Source organism: Bubalus kerabau, chromosome 14 (assembly GCF_029407905.1).
Source record: "Bubalus kerabau isolate K-KA32 ecotype Philippines breed swamp buffalo chromosome 14, PCC_UOA_SB_1v2, whole genome shotgun sequence".
NCBI classification, from domain to species: domain Eukaryota; kingdom Metazoa; phylum Chordata; class Mammalia; order Artiodactyla; family Bovidae; genus Bubalus; species Bubalus kerabau.
In genome coordinates this window covers 60,171,228-60,192,225 of record NC_073637.1, presented here as the reverse complement: position 1 = coordinate 60,192,225, position 20,998 = coordinate 60,171,228, and the positions used below count along the sequence as shown (strand labels likewise).

At 39.8% G+C, this 20,998-nt stretch overlaps 1 protein-coding gene across 10 annotated transcripts in view; it reads left to right on the top strand.

Moving 5' to 3' along the window:
• Positions 1-20,998, top strand: part of OXR1 (oxidation resistance 1) — a 440,707-nt gene that overhangs the window by 341,265 nt on the left and 78,444 nt on the right. For 6 of the 10 annotated variants that reach the window (XM_055546450.1, XM_055546449.1, XM_055546451.1 and 3 more), the window contains one exon: positions 20,722-20,804. In XM_055546450.1, the coding sequence (XP_055402425.1) occupies positions 20,722-20,804 (83 nt within the window). Of the gene's footprint in view, positions 1-561; positions 888-20,721; positions 20,805-20,998 lie in introns of those variants that run through there. The other 4 variants (XM_055546456.1, XM_055546453.1, XM_055546458.1 and 1 more) reach the window with 3 other exon arrangements.

The window sequence follows — 20,998 nt, the reverse complement described above, 5'->3', positions numbered from 1 at the left end:
CTAACCTCTCCTTTACCTACTCGGCCTCCCTCCCCCAAATTTCAAACTGCAAAAAGTTTCCTGTGGATTCGTGCCCATCCTCCTAACACACACTGAAACTTCTTGACGGACAGAAGCTTTTGGACGCTGCCCTCCCAGGCCCCAAGCTTTGCGCAAATACCAGCAAAGCCTCCCCAGGGCCACCCTGACGCCCGTGTAGGCCCTCGGGGCGGGAAACGCCCTCCCCAGCTTCCCCCAGCGCCTGAAAGTCCGGTCGGGTCGGCCCGGGGAGGGGCGGGGCAGGGCGGGGCGGGCCGGCTCCACTGGGGCCAGGCACGGGGAGGTGGGGGGAAGCGGACAGGCCCCGCTGGGCTTGCTAAAAGACCGCGCTTTTCGCCGCGGCCTCTGTTCCAGGAAGTATGTGTCTACTTTCTAAGCTAAGTTTGGCCCAGAATCGGCGTTAAGAAGCAACGGCAAAAACTTTTCAAAAACTTTCGTCCCGCTCCTACTCCCCCGCTGCAGGGTTTCCTGATGGTCGCCCCCGGGCCGAGCGTCGGCCGTTCCCTCCCCCTCCCCGCCTCCCCAGAGGCGTGAGGAGCCGCCGCCGCCCCCGTTGTCGGGTGGGACGCGCGGGCGGGCGCGCACCGAGTGGCGGCCGTCGCAGCAGAAACTGTCGGCCTCCTCCTGGGTTCCTGCCCCCCGTGGCAGGATGGACTACCTGACCACGTTCACAGGGAAGAGCGGGCGCCTTCTGCGGGGCACAGCCAACCGCTTGTGGGGCTTCGGGGGTGGCGGCGAAGCCCGTCAGGTGCGCTTCGAGGATTACCTGAGGGAGCCCGACCAGGGGGACCCCGGGTGCGGGTCCCCGCCCCACCGGCCCCCGGCGCCGTGCAGCCCGGAGGGACCCGGTGAGCCCAGCCTTCCTTCGCGTCCCGCGCGGCCGACCCGGGCTGAGGACGGGGGGCAGAGGGGGACGGCGGCGGGGTGGGCGCCGCGCGAGGGGGGCGCGCGCCGGGCCAGCGTTGGCAGGTGTGCCGGGGCCGGGGCGGGGGACGAGGAGGCCGAGCGCTCGCTCAAGCGCTGGGGGCGGAAGACCTCCTCGGGGCTGCGTCGCGTCTCTTCCTGCCCTGCTCTTCCTGCTTCTCTGCGCTGGGACTCGACTTTCTTTACCGCGCCAACTGTTTCAAGGGTAGGAGCTCTGAAGTTTTTCCCTCCCACTGGGAGGTGAATATTGAATCAATTATGACCCTCGTGTTTTTCCTCTCATTGGATCATGAAGAACGCCTTGTCTGGCTTGGGTTTGGGCTGGGTCATTGTTTTTATTTGACATGTGAGAATTCACATCAACGCTTACGTATTAAGACTTTGAAAAAGAAAATGCGTAACGTACACAGGAACCCGGATTTTTGTATCGTGTATTTTGAAAGGCGTGTTGTCTTGAGGGGCAGAACGTAACAAACTTCTCAGTTGTCATTTCTACCGCCTGTTGTGTTTTCTTTCGTCATAGTGGAGTTATACTATTCTTAAGAAAAAAAAATCAATCGTAATGACACGGTACTGATACCCTACGAAATTTTTTAAAGCCCTTGCTAAAGCGGTATTGGCGTCATGCATACGGTAACTTCTCCAGTGTCGTTGGCTTCCTCAGACTTCTCATGGTCATATTTTATTCTTGTTACCTGTTCTGATACGCATTTTGGTATTATGAGAGTAAATTATATCAGCATTAGAGTGTTTAGGAATTAGAGAAAAGTACAGAGAATATAAAATCTATCCACAACCCCACATCCTACGATTTATTTTAAAGCAGTGAACCAGTGAGGACATCTATAGAGGCTTTGCTGGTATTTGCGCAAAGCTTGGGGCCTGGGAGGGCAGCGTCCAAAACTACAATGTTTAAGTGTGTAGTTTAAGCTTTGAAGAAACTTGAATATTAAAATATAATTTTTAGCATGGTCCCTTTTGTTAACTTTTCTAAACTTTACATAAAATCTTTTCTTCACAACTCCTGTTTATGAAATTAGAAAAACGAAGGGGTATGTAATTCGTTTCTGCTTTGAAGAACATTAATCAGGTGCAGATTCCTCTTAAAGGTGGACCAGGGATGAGGACTGGAACTTTAGTGTTTGAATAAGAGGTTTGTTTGTGTGTGTAAGATCTCAGTTGACTTATTGAAAACAGTTGAAATGTGACCAGCCTCTAGGCAGGTGAAGAATATGTGGGGCAACTTTTAACCAGGAAAGGATATGGTGAATATTTTAATAAATAAGCCCAAACATACACATCTGATTCATTGATTTAGAAACATTTATTGAGCACACTGCTATTAATATAGCAGACATTCTTTCAGAGTTGCAGCTTCAAAGTATTATACAAAGTCCTCTTCTGGGGAAGCTGGCTTGTGTACTCAGGGCCCAGTCTTTAATATTCATGGTGCCCCCAAGTCTCTGATACAAGTTATAGAAACCTTGTGATGTCATAGTTCTGGCTACAATCAGGTGGGTAGGTACTTCCTACCATTAACTTGCTGAAAGAATTTGTGAAAATTACTTGCTCTTTGGGCCTATATTTTCTTATTTGTAAATGAGGTTGATTATGGGCTAAAAGGTTCTCAACTCTGGTGTTTTTTTTTTTCCATTTGGAACAGGATTAGTGAACATGTTGGGAAGTAAAGCTACAAAGTAGCATTTGGGGTTAAAAATATTGTAAGTCTATACAGTTACGCCTACAGAGTTCTGAAGCTAGTTCAAGAAATGAATGTTCCAGCAATAATTTGATCACCCCCTCTGGTTCTTGAATAAGTACAGCTTTCTAAATTAATTCCTTTGAGAGGCAACATGTACATATGCAGGTAAAAAGTAAATGGTTCTTCATTAATTTTTAGTTCAACCTTTGCTTAAAATAAGAGCTCTATTTTTTTGGCTTTGACTGTAGGGTTTTCCTTGCATTTGTGTCCTTTGGAATGAGTATCTGTTAGTCTGTTTCAAGGATTTCCTCTACTTTTTTTGCTTGTGACTACTATTATTTTAGACTTTTTTAACAGCTGCTTAAGTTCTCTGTTGTTAGTTACTCTTCCTTCAGTTTAAGTATCCTGTGTGTTGTAGCAGTATATCTTGTGCAGACACTTCCACACTTGGAGATTGGCTGTATTCCAGGACTCCATTTGTTGTTAGTGACCTTATCCGTCACCATTTCATGTTCAGCAATGATGATGGTAAAATAGTTTTACCATTGAAGGATGGGCCTAATAGAACTTGGGTCATCTGTTTCTGATTTTACTCTTTCTGTAAAAACAGACCAGTTACCTGACTGTTAACTGTTACTAATGTCTCTCTCCTCTCCAAGGTGTCTTCTTTTGGTCTTACAGTTTATAGTGTTTGCTGACTCCAACATTATAGTCCCCTCTATGGAAAACCATAATTGGGACTTAGACATGTTAAGGAGCTTATCACACCATTGCTCTAGTTAATAACAATTACAAAGAAAACACCATATGACCCCATTTTTGTTCCTGCTATAAGAGTAAATTGGACTTTCCTGGTGGCTTAGTGGTAAAGAATCTGCCTGCAGTGCAGGAGCTGCAGGAAACACATGGGTTTGATCCCTGCATTGGGAAGATCTCCTGGAGTAGGGCATGGCAACCCACTCCAGTATTCTTGCCTGGAGAATCCCCATGGACAAAGGAGCCTGGCAAGCTGCAGGCTATAGGATTGCAAAGAGTCAAACACTGCTGAAGTGACTTAGCATGCATGCAAGCAAAGAGTAAATTATTTTATGATTCAAAAAAATTTTTTAGGCCTAGAGCATAGCTCATGTTTGGAGGCATCACTATAGTCAGTTTACTAGAGCATGTAGTTATAAGTACGTAAAAAAATATTTTTTTTAGTATTTAGTTGTTGTTGTTGTTCAGGTGCTCAGTCGTCTCCAACTCGGTGACCCTGCAGACTGCAGCACGCCAGGCTTCCCTGTCCTTTACTGTCTATCTCCTGGAGTTGGCTCACACTCATGTCCATTGAGTCGGTGATGCTATCTAACCATCTCATCCTCTGTCACCCCCTTCTTCTGCCCTCAATCTTTCCCAGCATCAGAGTCTTTTCCAGTGAGTTGCCTCTTTGCATTAGGTGGCCAAAGTATTGGAGCTTTAGCTTCAGCATCAATCTTTCCAATGAATTTTCAGGGAATCTGGTTTGAAAGGTCTGTGGAATTTGATTATAGAACTTTCACAGGATTGGGGAAACAGAGATTTTTGGAGGGCACAAACAAAACCTTATGTGCACCAGAACTCAGGAAAAAAAAAACAGTGACCCCCCACAAGAGACTGAGCCAGACTTGTCTGTGACTGTTTGGGAGTATGGCTGAGGTGTGGGTTGATAGTGGCCTGCCTTGGGGGCAGGGGCACTGACAGCAGCAATCCTGGGAGGCATGGTGTGCTGACATACGTCCTCTTGGAGGAGGTCACCATTACCCCTGCTATAGAGCCTACAGCCTACCATAGAGTTTGCAAACTCTAAGATTGGGTCACCTCAGGCCAAACTGCTGGGAGGGGCACAGCCCCACACATCAACAGAAAATTAAATGTTTAATGGGCATGGCCCTGCCCACCAGAGCAAGACCCAGTTTTCCCCACAGCCAGTGCCTCCCATCAGGAAGCTCACACAAGCTTCTTATCCTCATCCATCAGAGGGCAGACAGAAAGAAAACCACAGTCACAGAAAACTAACCGAAACAATCACATGGATCACAGCCTTGTGTAACTCAGTGAAATATGAGCCATGCTGTGTAGGGCCGCCCAAGACAGGTCATGGTGAAGAGTTCGGACAAAACGTGGTGCACTGGAGAAGGGAATGACAAACCATTTTAGCATTCTTGTCTTGAGAAGCCCATGAACAGTGGGGCTCTAAATATAAATATTAGAGTTCCAACTTAATTGTAATATAGTTTTTATCATAAACTTCCCTGTTATGGCAACTCTATTTTCCCACTTGGTGACGGTATACTTTAAATATGTATATCTGAACTCCTTTTTAAAGTTTCTTTTCATTTACTTTTATCATTTATTAATAAAACAATATCTTTTGGGAAAATGACAATTAGAGCAGCTAAGAACACTTTATATGGGGCTGCTGCTGCTGCTAAGTCACTTCAGTCGTGTCTGACTCTGTGCGACTCCAGAGACGGCAGCCCATCAGGGTCCCCCGTCCCTGGGATTCTCCAGGCAAGAACACTGGAGTGGGATGCCATTTCCTTCTCCAACGCGTAAAAGTGAAGTCACTCAGTCGTGTCCGACTCCTAGCGACCCCATGGACTTCAGCCTACCAGGCTCCTCCGTCCATGGGATTTTCCAGGCAAGAGTACTGGAGTAGGGTGCCATTGCCTTCTCTTTATATGGGGCAGCTACTACCAAATATTTTTGTTTAATCCTAATAACAACTTGGTGAGGTAAGTACTATTATTAACCCATTTTCCTGATTAAGAAACTTGGCTAGGCAGAGAAATGAGAGAGACAAAATCCATTTGAGTGTTATCTTCCTATTTCTAAGAGTTATGTCAGACAAGAAAAAAGCATGAGAAGAATGCAAGATTCTTTAGTTTGATATTAAAGTTAAAACAATTTAGGTAAAGGATAAGATGGATTGTCATTGAAATTTCTTTAGAGTCAGAAAAATATTAAATGACTGACCTGAAAATACAAACTCCAAGGAAGGTATAAGAAAACTTTGTACATTTCGGGTTGGAAATTGAGATGCAGATTGTCTGAAAGAGTTAGATAATAGTTTAACTTGAACCCAGGAAAGACCAAGTGCCTGTAAAGGATTTGTAGTACCAATTGTTAGAAAGTGGAGTCACTCAGTCGTATCCGACTCTTTGGTACCCTATGGACTGTAGCCTACCAGGCTCCTCCGTCCATGGGATTTTCCAGGCAAGACTGCTGGAGTGGGCTGCCATTTCCTTCTCCAGGGGTTCTTCCCAACCCAGGTATCGAACCCAGGTTTCCTGCATTGCAGACAGGCACTTTACCATCTGAACCACCAAGGAAGCCCAGTTGTTAGAGTAACTGTTAATTAAGAGTACTGGTCAGTCATGGAAGAAGATAATCCTAGATGTCTGCAGTCTTAGTCTCATTTCCTAAGGTGGGAGGTGGGGAAAGAATCTTTTCTAGATAAACAGCCTCAGTCTGCTCTGATAGTAACTTTGATGAAGTTTGAAGTCATAACAGTGTTCCCTGATTCCATTGGTTCTCACAAGTAGATTTGCCCATTTTAGAATTGCTGCTCATCTCACAGGATGGCTGAACACAAGACTTACCTGTGTTTTTGGAGAGAACTGCCTCTGAGTATTTCAGGCTACAATAAAGCAGTAAGTTTCAAACTTTAGTGTGCCTCAGCATCACCCAAAGGCTTGTTGAAAATGTTGAACCCCTCCTCTAGAGTTTCTGATTCAATACTTCTGAGCTAGACCCCATAGTTTGCATTTCCAACAACAACTCAACTAATGCTGATGCTGCTAATCTGGGGACCACACTTTGAGAATCACTGCTTTTTTTAGTGGGTACATTAAGATTTGTTCATGTTAAGGTCAGAAGTAAATATAGAAATGATGAAATTTGTTAAATACTTAGTATTTTGTATTAAGATTAGGAATAATTAGTGTATTTGGTCTTTAAAATATTTGTTATATTTCAGAGAATTAGGCCTATTAGAGTGCATGTAAATTAGTCTAAGAATTTAATTGAAAATGAATACCAAAGAGAACTTTTCATTATATTTAAAACTTTATTGTAATGTATTTACTAAAGAGTTTAGAAAGATTTTCTTGTTATAGAGGCAATTAAAGTGTTTACAATAAAATACAGTAGATTTATAAGTGCCTTTTAGTATAGATGAGAGAATGTAATTACTCTAGTTTATAAATGGGATTATTTAAGGATATCTAGTTTGTTTTCTGAGTTAACTATTGAAAGCATCTTAGAAAGTGCGTTAAAATTGACTAGTTTTGTAAATATAATACACTGACATGGTTGAAGACTTAAGGGAAAACTGGATTTTTATATTTGCACTTCAGTAAATCAAAGATTACTTAAAAAGTAAAGTAATTGCAAATAGTCTTCTGTGTATAAAAGTCCCAATGGCCACCAGCAAACTTATATTGAGACTCAATACATTTTGTTGAATGAATGAATGTTCATACAAAAAGGGGCATATTTTAAGGTCAGAGCAATGTATTAGGGAAAGGCCCAAAATTTGCCTTTGATTTCTAGCAATCAGTGAAAAAAGGGAAATGTGATCAGCGATAAATCACAGTGTCACTAAGGTAAAGATAAACCTATTGCTTAGGTAAAAGAAATATGACTTTTCCTGATAGAATAAAGAGAAAAAAATTCTCATGCAACTCTTAACATAGCAAAAAATATCCTTATCATCTTTATAGTAAATACAGATTCTAATTTCAAAAAGCTGTTTTTTTAACACCATTACTTAATGTAGTTCAATGGTATAACAACAAAATGCAAGGCTGTAAAAAACAATTCCATATAGGGCCAAAACGATTAATTTATATATGCAGTTATCTGATGGTTTGTCTTAACTGAGAGGTGGGTACTAGATTCTAAACTTTGGTAAAACTAATGCGTGCTAACTATGAAGTCATACATAACAAAAATTAAAGTTGAAAAGCTACCTCTAATCCAATATCTAGTGATATTACTAATTTTAGGGTAGATGTTATTGTTCAGATCTATTTTATGTATGTGTGTGTGTTAGTTGCTCAGTCATGTCCGACTCTTTGCGACCCCATGGACTGTAGCCTACTGGGCTCCTCTGTCCATGGAATTCTCTAGGCAAGAATACTGGAGTGGGTTGCTATTTCCTTCTCCAGTTTTGTGTATATTTATGTATAAAATGATGAATGGATGATTAGAAGGAAAGAGTGACTAAAAGATAATATTTATTTGCCTTAAGCAAGTATTTCCTAGTGTGTCTAAAGTTAAGCAGAATTTGCAAAAATATTAAGAGGTTGGTATTATTACATTCTTGTTTCAGTTTTAGGTGGGGTTTGTTTAACTCTTAGGTGATTTGAACGTTTCATCTCCTGTATTTCTTCTCTCCACTTCCTGTTATTTATTACATTATGTTTGCAATTTTTCCCCCTATATAATTGTTCAGTACTCCCTGTTAGATCCTTTTATCATTCCTAGAGTTTTTATTTTGATACCCTTGGTATAATCTCATTCTTGTGTCTTAAGCAAGCTAGACTGTTTTCTTTTTCCGCTAGTCAGTGATTTGCTTCTTATGTATGAATTCTTGAAGAAATTTTCTTTTCCAAGCACTATAATTTAACCAGGAGCAGAAACAGGAATGACTAGATGTGTGTGCACAGGTATGTGTATGTGTAATAGCCTTTTAGGGAGTAGCCACTAGATGAAACAGCCCTGGTCTTAAGATAGAAGGAAAAAAGAGCTAAAGTATAATGTTGGATCTTAACACTTCTGCCAAAAGACTTATGGTTTCTATTCATGTCTGACATCAGTGGGATGGTACAGTGTATTTTCTTTTCCTCCCCAGGGAGATACAAGATATTTAGTAACAGTAGTAATCTATCACAGTGACTAGTAAACAATTAGTTTGACAGACGTTTGAAGATGCTAGTGTTACTGTCATGAGTGGGAAGTTGTAAAGAAGCCTATTTCTTCTGTCAGTTACTCAGTCTGCAAGCTTGATCCTTTCAAAATCTCAACAGTGCTTCTCAAATTTATTGTGCATGCCAATGGGAATCAGTAGTTCTGGAGTGAAATCTGAGATTCTGTGTTCACAGTAAGCTCCCAGGTGATGCCAGTGCTGCTGATCCTTAGAACATAATTTTAAGTAGCAAGGCTGTATTAGCACTCTATATGGAAGTTCCCCAGTGGCTCAGCAGTAAAGAATCCACCTGCAGTGCAGGAGATGGGGGTTCAATTCCTGGGTTGGGACTATCCCTAGAGAAGGAAATGGCAACCCGCTCCAGTATTCTTGCCTGAGAAGTCCCATGAACAGAGGAGCCTTGTGGGGTCGCAAAAGAATCAGACATAACTAAATAACAACAGTAGCATTCTATATCATGAAAGTTTTCACGTAAGAAGTGGGCCACACACAAAAATTCCTTGATTAGGTAGAGGAAAGGAGCATTAAAGGGGAACAGCAAATGTTTTAGAGACCAAGGGACTTGAGATGTTACCAAATAAAAGGAAAGGTGAGCATTAAGGCCTTAGTTTGGTGCTTCATAAAGAGCAAATAAAATAAAATAGAAAAAGCTCAACTGATTTTCCCCTTAGTTTGGTCTCCTTTACAGGTTTAGGGAACTGGGAAGACAGAAGCCATTGCAGTACGTTGTGGAATCTCTTGATAGAGTAAGGACAGTGAGACTAGACTCATTTCTAAAAGTTGAACTATGAAAAGAAGCAGAAAGGCTGATATCTAGAGCAGGATGGGTACAAAGTTGAAGAAAAACTGAGGGATTAAAAAAATTTTTTTTTCTGTTTTGACTATGGATAAGGAGTCATTAGCAAGTGAAAGGTTGAAAACATAGGCATAGTTTCCTATACTACTGCACTATAGATGGAATCAGTTAATTAGAAAAGCAGTTCTCAGTGTATCTTTCTTAGTTTAGAAGATACTTTCAGAGTTTAAAATCTGTTTTATCGTATGAAAATAATTTGACTCCCAGCTCAATATTTTTAAATCATCAAACTTTTTATCAGTAACTACAGCCAAAATTACAATATTCAGTTATATTAGGAGTCTTTTAGTATATTAAAATGAGACTTCATACAGGATTCATCATTGGTTTTTCAGGCTTGCTTTATTCTAGTTTGCCTTTCCCATTCTATTACCAAAATGATTTTTAATTTAAAGGTCTGATACTGCTTTGTCAGTTCTCTGCTTAAAAATCTCTTTGGACTTCTCAGTCTGGTAATAATAGCAAGCTAGATAATTCATACCGTCCTGCTAAGAACAATTTAAAAAACTGGACCAATCATTGAAAAGCCTGCAATTAATAAATCCTGGAGAGTTTGTGGAGAAAAGGGAACTCCTACACTATTGGTGGAAATGTAAATTGTTACAGCTATTATGAAAAACAGTATGGAGATTCCTTAGAAAACTAAAAATAGAGTTACCTTATTATTCAGCAATCCCTCTCCTGGTAATATATCCAGAGAAGAACATGGTTCAGAAGGATACATGCACCCCATTGTTCATTGCAGCACTGTTTACAATAGCCAAGACATGGAAGCTACCGAAATGTCCACTGACAGATGAATGAATAAAGTTGTGGTATATATACACAGTTATATATTGTGGAATACTACTCAGTCATGGAAGAGAATTAAATAATGCCATTTGCAGCCACATGGATGGACCTAGAGATGATTATACCAAGTGTAGTAAGTCAGAGAAAGCCAAATACTGTATGATATCACTTAAATGTGGAATCTAAAATATACAACAACTAATTTACGAGACAGAAACAGATTCACAGACATAGAAAACTTACGGTTACCAAAGGGAAAAGGGTGTGGGAAGGAACAAATTGTGAGTTTGGGATTAGCAGATGGAAACTATGATATATAAAATAAACAACAAGGTCCTACTGTATAGCCCAGGGAACCATATTCAATATTCTCTAATAAACCATAATGGAAAACAATATGTAAGGCTATGGTTTTTCCTGTGGTCATGTATGGATGTGAGAGTTGGACTGTGAAGAAGGCTGAGCGCCGAAGAATTGATGCTTTTGAACTGTGGTGTTGGAGAAGACTCTTGAGAGTCCCTTGGACTGCAAGGAGATCCAACCAGTCCATTCTGAAGGAGATAAGCCCTGGGATTTCTCTGGAAGGAATGATGCTAAAGCTGAAACTCCAGTACTTTGGCCACCTCATGCGAAGAGTTGACTCATTGGAAAAGACTGTGATGCTGGGAGGGATTGGGGGTAGGAGGAGAAGGGGATGACAGAGGATGAGATGGCTGGATGGCATCACTGACTCGATGGACGTGAGTCTGAGTGAACTCCGGGAGTTGGTGATGGACAGGGAGGCCTGGCGTGCTGCGATTCATGGGGTTGCAAAGAGTCGGACACTACTGAGCGACTGATCTGATCTGATCTGATCTATGTATAACTGAATCACTTTGCTATATATGAGAAACTAACACAACATTGTAAATCACCTATATTTCTATTATAAATAAATAAATGCATGCATGCGAAGTCACTTCAGTTGTGTCCGACTCTGTGCGACCCCATAGACGGCAGCCCACCAGGCTCCTCTGTCCCTGGGATTTTCTAGGCAAGAATACTGGAGTGGGTTGCCATTTCCTTCTCCACCAGTTCTATGCTGCTGCTGCTGCTAAGTCACTTCAGTCGTGTCCGACTCTGTGCGATCCCATTGATGGCCTCCCACCAGACTCCCCAGTCCCTGGGATTCTCCAGGCAAAAAGACTGGAGTGGGTTGCCATTTCCTTCTCCAGTGCATGAATAGCTGGGCCAAAACAAATTTTACTGAGGCTATCAGAAAACTGATTGATAGAACTAGATTAGGATCTGAGTGAGGACAGAGGCTGAAGGAAGAGCAGCTCCAATTTGGGATTGCTTTTTTCCCCAGGGGAAGTATTGATTCCAGAAGCAGCAGCTCAGAGATTAAAAGTTGCTGTTGGCAGTCTGTTAGTATGAGGGAACAGGGACACAGTACAAGACCTACCACAATAGAGGAATGAACTACTGTCACTTAGGACCCCCAAAATGCTGTAGGAATAGAGGAAAACTCATAGGATGGTAACTTGGCTCTAAATCATCATTCCTATAACTGCATTAATAAGATTTGGTATTGCTAGTGTCCTCAAGCGTTTGGCAGAAGCAAGCATTAATCCTGTCTAGAGAATTTCAGCTTTCTGTTTGTCAAATTCTGTCTGTAGACAATTTTTCATATTTAAAGTACATAAAATATAATTAGGCACCTGGTAAGACATCAGAAACAACAAGAGAATAGAAATAGACCCACAGGAACCCTGTATCTTGCAGTTATCAGATTTAAAATAGCTGTGTTGAGAATTTTGAGCTGATTGAGAGTTTTGTAGAGATTCAAACTATAAAAAAGAAAAATGGATATTCCAGAATTGAAAATAATTTTCTAATTAGGACCTTTGTGGATGAATTTAATAGCAAATCGGCCACCACAGAAGAAAGAATTAGTGAATTGAAAATTAGATCAGAGGAAAATATCCAGAATAAAGTGGGGGGGGGTGCTGGAAAATAAAGGCGGGAATAAGTTTAATACAAAATATAATTAGAAGTTCTAATATGTGTATATTTGAGTCCCCAAAGGAAAGGAGAGGGAGAATGAAGGCAGAAGTATTATTTAAGAGAAGAATGACTGAAAATGCCAAGAATGATGAAATTAACAGATTCAAGCATCGCTACAAACCCCAAGTGTGTGCGTGCTAAGTCACTTCAGTCATATCTAGCTATATAGCCTACCAGGTTTCTCTGTCCATGGGATTCTTCAGGCAGGAATACTGGAGTGGGTTGCCATTTCCTTCTCCAAAGCCCCAAGTGGAATCAGTACCAATCTCACCAAAGATGAAGAATTTTAAAAGCATTTAGAACAAGTAGTCAGTCTGTAAGAATAAGATTGACAGTTATTTCTCAACAGAAACAGTGGAAACTAAACAACAGAGGAGAACACGTACCAACTATAAGAATCCATCCCCTACAAAATTACCCAGAGTTGCGATAAAAATAGTAAATATGAGGGAAGAACCGAATGAATGTTGACTGTCTAGAAAAATAATGTCTTAGAGTGTTTTTGAATATATATATTTGTAATTGAAATATGCAATAAATATTGCATATAAGTCTTGGTAGGATCACAGTTTTTAACATCCTTACATTGACCAGAAGGAAGATAAAAGTACTAGTAAATATTAGACTGAAAATTAACAATTTAGGCTATAATCTATGGTATGACCACTAACATAATTGTTTAATGTGTTGTGTGTGTGTTAGTCACTCAGTCCTGTCTGACTCTCTGTGACCCCATGGACTGCAGCCTAGCAGGCTCCTCTGTCCATGGGATTCTCCAGGCAAGAATACTAGAGTGGGTTGCCATTTCCTTCCCCAGTGTTATATATCGGTTCAGTTTAGTAGCTCAGTCATGTCTGACTCTTCAGGACCCCATGGACTGCAGCACACCAGCTTCCCTGTCCATCACCAACTCCCAGAGCCTACTCAAACTCATGTCCATCAAGTCAGTGATGCCATCCAACCATCTCATCCCTCCTCCTGCCTTCAATCTTTCCCACCATCAGGATCTTTCCAGTGAATCAGTTCTTCTCATCAGGAGGCCAAAGTATTGGAGCTTCAGCTTCAGCATCAGTCCTTCCAATGAAAATTTAGGACTGATTTCCTTTAGGATTGACTGGCTGGATCTCCTTGCAGTCCAAGGGACTCTCAGAAGTCTTTTCCAACACCACAGTTCAAAAGTTTCAGTTCTTCGGCGCTCAGCTTTCTTTATGGTCCAGCTCTCACATCTGTACATGACTCCTGGAAAAACCATAGCTTTGACTAGACGGACCTTTGTTGGTAAAGTAACGCCTCTGCGTTTTAATATGCTGTCTAGGTAGGTCATAGCTTTTCTTCCAAGGAGCAAGCGTCTTTTAATTTCACGGCTGCAGTCACCATCTGCAGTGATTTTGGAGCCCCCCCAAAATAAAGTCTCTCACTGTTTCCATTGTTTCCCCATCTATTTGCCATGAAGTGATGGGACCGGATGCCATGTTATATACAGTAGCACGTATATATTCAACCCAAGTCCTGATTTATTCCTCACTTGCCACCCTTTCCGCTTTGGTAACCATAAGTGTGTTTTCAATATCCGTAAGTCTGTTTCTGTTTTATAAATAAGTTCATTTGTATCATTAAAAAAAAACTAGGTTCCACATATGAGTGATATGACATTTGTCTTTTTCTATATGACTGCCATCACTTAGTATAATCTCTAGGTCAATCTATGTTGCTCAATTGGGACTTCCCTACTGGCCCTTGTGGTTAAGACTCCTGGCTTCCACTGCAGGGGGTATGGGTTTGATCCTTGGTTGGGATACTAAGATCCCACATGCCACATGGAGCAGCCAAAAAAATAAAAATAAAAATAATTGTTTAAAAGTATATCAAACTTTAAGTCTAAAAATATTCTAAGAAAAGGTTCAACATAACCAGAAAGATATAACAGTTTTTTATTTTGTGTGAACCTAATATCATGGTCTCAAAATATAGAAAGCAAAGTAAAGAAACGTTAGAGGAACTGAATAACCCACAATCATAGTGAGAGATTTTAACAACCTCTAGCAGTAATTTGAAGAAAGCGTGCAGAACCAAACCAATATGTATATAGAAGATTTGAACCCAGTCAGAAAATTTGATCTCAGGGATATGGAGATAGGTGTTTGTGTGTCCACACAAACACACACACATGCATGTCCACACATGCACACACACACATACATATAGCACTACCCTTCTGTATAGAATACACATTCTTTTCAAGCACATGTATATGGAGCATTTGCTAAATTTATACATGATTGTAAAGCAAGTTTTAATGAATTTCACAGGTTTTAACTATTTAAGAGTATTTTTTTTATCACAGTATGGTTAGAAATCACTAACCAAAAGATGAAAATTTTTAATTGTCATAGATTAGTAAATTAAGCAATATTCTTAAAATAGCAAATGGAGAAATTAGGGTAAAAGTCATGAAATATTTTGGATGAAATTATTAAAATACAGTGTATCAAAACTTACAGAATACAGTCTAGATGGGAATTTCTTGTTTTAGATTACGTACATTAAGCTTCTGCTTCTGATAATGTAGAGTAAAATCTAATGCCCTTGCTCTTTCCACCATACCAGATAATTGTACCTCAGGGGAAAGTATTACATATTCATTTATTCATTTGATATTTATGGAGCACCTTCTATATGTCATGGTTACTATTAGGGTATATTGCATGGTTTCCCAACTTGTGCAGGGTTGACATTTTGTGACAGATTGTTGTCTCGTGGGGGGACGGTTATTTGCATTTTAGCACACAGTGTTTAGCAGTGTACTGCTGAACAGTATCCTGTTGTAATAACCAAAATTGTGCCTTGGTTTTCTCAGGTGTAAAATGGTAGTAAAAGTGATACCCTCTGTATAAGGTTGATGAATAGGTAAGATAGGAAATGAAGAGTACTTAGAGCAGTGCCTGGCACATGCTAGAATGCTGGAGTGGGTAGCCTATCCCTTCACTAGCAGATCTTCCCAACCCAGGAGTCAAACTGGGTCTCTTGCATTGTAGGTGGATTCTTTACCGACTGAGCTATCTGGAAGCCCTGGCATATGCTAGGCACTTGATACATGTTCACTATTATTTTCATTTTCAAATCATAAATATCTATGCATTTCTAAACTGTAATACTAATAATTTTGTGAGGAAGCTAAATGGGGCCTCTCTTTTCCATACTCCCAATCCAGATTCATGTATGCTGGCAACTGTCTTTAAAAGGGTAGTATAAAGTTAACAAATAGGAAACGGGGCTACGTAACCTGTGTGATCACTTTCAGTTCTCAAATATTGTGATTATATTTCTGTATTGATAGAAGAGAATGATTAGTGTATTTCATTGTGCTCTGGTACTTATGTTTATTAATACATGTTTTAATATTGGTTATTAAAATAATTTTAGAACTTATTATAATAAGACATTGCAATATATTTTATTATAATTTTAAATTATTAAAGTGAGTGCTTTCAGTTTGTTTCAAACTTTAAGCTGCAGAAAGCTGATATATTAATTTTCTTTCTCTGAACTGCACTCCATGGTAAACTTTTGAAAATGATATTGCAGTTGCAAATTTAATTGTAATTGGTGGCTCAGACAGAGAATCTGCCTGCAATGCAGGAGACCCAGGTTTGATCCCTGGGTCAGGAAGATCCCCTGAAGAAGGGAATGGCAACCCATTCTAGTATTCTTGCCTGGATAATTCCATGGAGAGAGGAGCCTCATGGACTACAGTCCCTTGAGTTGCAAAGAATCGGACATGACTGAGTGACTAACACTTTCTTTTAGACCTTTAATGAACTTTTTTAACAGATTAAAAAAAATACAACTATACAAAGCAAGTGCAGACCATCACTTACTCCTGAAATCATGAAAGGATATATATTATTAGTTAAAAGTAATCTGAACTTATATTTTGCATTGCTTTTAAATTGCAAAATGAGATAGAGGAAAGGAATTAATTTTTTAATGTATTTTAAAATAGCTTTAATGTTTTATCACAAAAAAACAAACTTAAATATATGCTGTTTAATGGAGGAAAATTGGAATATAGTGAAAAGAAAAAATGCTGTCTTTCCCTAAGAATTATACCATTTTTCATTCCCAGCGTAACTTTAGGAAAACATCTCTTTTTCTACAGCCAAATCGTATATATTTTTCTTCTTTGTCCACTTTTCTTTAAAAAACAAAATGACTGTAAGAATTGTGGCAGTTCTAGATACAGTTTAAGCTGTAGCTTCAAAACATTATTTCATTCAAATTTGATGCTTGCTATGTGTTAGTCTCTTTGTTAGGCACTGAGGAGTCATTGTGGAACTAAGTAGGGTGTTTTATAGGTTACAGTTTAGTGGAAGAGATTTAAAAAGAAACTTAAAACTGTGCCAGATACTGTGAAGGAAACAAAGACACTATATGACTAGTAGTAGAGATCTGCCTTAACCTGGGTGATCAGAAAGGTGACAGCCTTTTTAAGTACTGTAGAGCTAACTGGGTTTTTTTGAGATGTGAACTTTATTTTTATCATTGTTAATGCTTCATTAGAACCATTCACCCAACTGAGCTAATTAAATACATATAAACAAACTCTAGAATAGTCAAAATATCAATTAAGATTGGATGGAGGGAGAACAAAGAGGAAGATATTTTCTAAATTCCTTAGGCTTAGGTAGAACTAATTTTTCTTTGAGAATTACTGTTTTAATCTTGTAAAAATTGAGCATAACTATAACATCTTGTTACGTTTATGATCTTATTCAGCTTTGAGTTTATTTTTTAGAGATTGATTTTATTTAAAATTGTTTAGATAGGAGTGATATTTTATCAGTTCTGTGCAATCTTTGTTACATGAAGTACAGATGAGAAAGCTAACACTAATACAGAATTTAAAACAGATACTATAAACTTGGTGGTAATGATGTGTTCAAATGAAATATCTTGATAAGCAAGTGACAAATAGTTGGCACTCTATCTGAAATGGTGTGCATAAAAAGTATGTTTATATATGAAAGCATATCTTAATCTACTTCATGGTATGTATAAAGAATACAGTATTTTAATATAACTCCATAGTGAAGATTTTGTCTTTAACTATGATTGTATTAGAACTAGAGATGTTTTCCTCTGTGAAGATTAATGTTACATGCCTCAAACTTGGTTTGGTTAATAATAATAAACTTCAAATATACTTTATTATAATAGGACTAGATGTGTTGAAATATATTTACTTTTTAATAACTTAATTTACTTTTAATAAATTAATAAATTTTAAGTCCTTACTTTGCTTTTTAATAACTTCCTTTCAGCTGACAGTTACGTTTCTTCAATTTATTTTTTTAATTGGAGGATAATTGCTTTACAATATTGTGATGATTTCTGCCCCACATCAGCATGAATCAGCCATAAGTATACATATGTTCCCTCCCTCTTAAACCTTTCTCCCACCTCCCACCACATCCTACCCCTCTGGGTTGTCAGAGAGCACCCAGTTGAGCTCCCTGCATCATACAGCAAATTGCCAGTGGCTATCTATTTACATGTGCTAATAGGAATGTTAGTCTCTCAATTAATCTACTCTCTTTGCTACTCTCTCAATTCATCCCACCCTCTCCTTTCCCCACTGTGTCACAAGTCTGTTCTCTGTGTCTGAGTCTTTATTGTTGTTCTATTGCTAAGTCCCGTCCCAACTCTTTGCAACTCCATAAACTGCAGCACGCCAGGCTTCCCTGTCCTTCCCTATCTCCCAGAGTTTGCTCAAACTCATGTCCATTGAATCAATGATGCCATCCAACCATCTCATCCTCTGTTACTCCCTTCTGCTGCCATCAGTCTTTCCCAGCATCAGAGTCTTTTCCAGTTTGTCAGCTTTTCACATCAGGTGACCAAAGATTGGAGCTTCAGCTTCAGCACCAGTCCTTCCAGTGAATATTTAGGGTTGATTTCCTTTAGGATTGACTGGTTTGATCTCCTTACTGTCCAAAGGACTCTCATGAGTCCTCTCCAGCACCACAATTTGAAAGCATCCATTTTTTCCACACTCAGCCTTCCTTATGGTCCAATTCTCACATCCATACATGACTACTGGAAAAACCATAGCTTTAACTGTATGGACCTTTGTCAGCAAAGTTGGTTTCTCTGCTTTTTAATATGCTGTCTAGGTTTGTCATAGCTTTCCTTCTAAGGAATAAGCGTCTTTTAATTTCATGGCTGCAGTCACCATCCTCAGTGATTTTGGAGCCCAAGAAAATAAAATCTGTCACTGCTTCCACTTTATCTATTTGCTATGAAGTGACAGGACCAGATGCCATGATCTTAGTTTTTTGAATGTTGAGTTTTAAGCCAGCTTTTCACTCTGCTCTTTCACCTTCATCAAGAGGGTCTTTAGTTCCTCTTCACTTTCTGCCGTTAGAATGGTATCATTTGCATAGCTGAGGTTGTAGATATTTCTCCCAGCAGTCTTGATTCCAGCTTGTGAGTCATCCAGCCCAGCATTTAGCATGGTGTACTCTGTATATAAGTTAAATAAGCAGGGTGACAATATACAGCCGTGACATACTCCTTTCCCAATTTGGAACCAGTCTGTTGTTCCATGTCTGTTTCTAACTGTTGCTTCTTGTCCTGAATACAGGTTTCTCAGAGGCGGGTCAGGTGGTCTGGTATTCCCATCTCTTGAAGAATTTTTCACAGTTTGTTGTGATCCACACAGTCAACGGCTTTTGCATAGTCAATGAAGCAGAGAGGATCTTTTTTTTGGAATCCCTTTGCTTTTTCTCTAATTCAGCGGATGTTGGCAATTTGATCTCTGGTTACTCTGCCTTTTCTAAATCCAGCTTGTACATCTGAAAGTTCTTGTTTTATATACTGTTGTAGCCTAGCTTGAAGGATTTTGAGCATTACCTTGCTCTCATTTGAAATGAGTGCAATTGTACTGTAGTTTGAGCATTCTTTGGCGTTGCCTTTCTCTGGGATTGGAATGAAAACTGACCTTTTCCAGTCCCGTGGCCACTGCTGAGTTTCCTCATTTGCTGGTATATTGAGTGCAGCACTTCAACAGCATCATCTTTTAGGACTTTAAATACCTGAGCTGGAATTCCACCACCTCCACTAGCTTTATTTGTAGTAATGCATTCAGTGAGTCTATCTCTGCCCTACCCTGCAAATTTCTGCCCTGCAAATGTTACATTAGTAATGTTTTTCTAAATTCCATTTATATGTGTTAATATTGCAATATTTGTTTTTTTCTTTCTGACTTCACTCTGTACAACAGTGTCTAGGTTCATCTACCTTACTAGAACTAACTCAAATTCGTTCCTTTATAGCACTAGTAGTCCATTGTTTATATGTACCACAGCTTCTTTATCCATTCATATGTCAATGAACATCTAGGCTGGTTCCATGTCCCGGCTGTTGTAAATAGTGCTACTGTGAACACTGGGGTGCATGTGTCTTTTAGAATCATGGTTTTCTCAGGGTATATGCCCACTAGTGGGATTTCTGGGTTATATGGTAGTTTTGTTCCAAGTTTTTAAGTGGATGACTCCACACCCTGCATGTGACTCAGCAGTAGTGCCCTGCCTCCATGGCTTCCAAGCTTTCCTTCAAAGCATTCCCTGTGGCCATATCTTCTCTCCTGTCTCCTCCTGCCATCTCTCTGAAGTCAAAAGCAGTCCTCACCCTGGGATTACTCTCCAATCCCTACACTCCAGCTCCCAGCCATCACACGTTCTAGTGGACTTGCGTTCCTGTCTGGGGTATGTAGGATCACGTCCTGGGTTGTCTGTGTGGGTCTCAATCTATTCAGACTGTCACATATCAGCTGCTTCACTCTCCAACAGTTTTGAATGCTTCCCCTCGGTCCCAACTGATTGCCCCAAATGTGGGGATCTCACCGCTGCTTCAGCTTCCCCACCTACTCGGTGCACGTCTGACCCTGCTCACTCTGCTCTTCTTTTTTCCTTCCTTCCTTCATCCTACTGAGTTTTGTGTGGCTCTATATATTCCTTTCTGGTGGTTAGGGACTCCTGCCAGCCTCAGCTCGTGCTCCACGTGATCTTTTGCATCTGATCTTCTGTGTTCCTGATACATCCATGGAGAGAGATGTGCCCCTTGTCCACCTACTTCTCCGCCATCTTGTCTCCTTCCTTCCTTAGGTTTTGAATTGACTTCCAGTTATTAACTGTATTGCTTCATACTGGTCAGTTTGTAAACCTAGCAGGGAAGGAAGTACATTTACTTATTTTGATACTTGGTTGTATTTTAGAGCAGAGAATCCTCGGTGGCAAGCTGTATTCCTGGTGAATCTGTAAATATCTGCTCCCTCAGCTCTATTTAGCTGTCCTTAAGTTACTCTGAAAGGGAAAATAATTTAATAGAATTTTGCATCATCTTTTTTTCCAGATACTGGCCAAAAGAAGACCCTAGACAAAAAAGATGGGAGAAGAATGTCTTTTCAGAAACCCAAAGGGACTGTTAAATATACTGTAAGTTATTTGTTTTGGAAAAGGTGATTTCTATTTGTGATAGTCTTATTGGAGGTATTCTTTGTTTATACTGTAAATGAGACAAGGGTTCCTAATTGCCTTATTTTAAAAATCTGTACTTCACTGTCAATAACTTTTACTAACAATGATACTTGTTTTTAATTGTATTTAGGATTTTTTTTTTAAGTGTGATA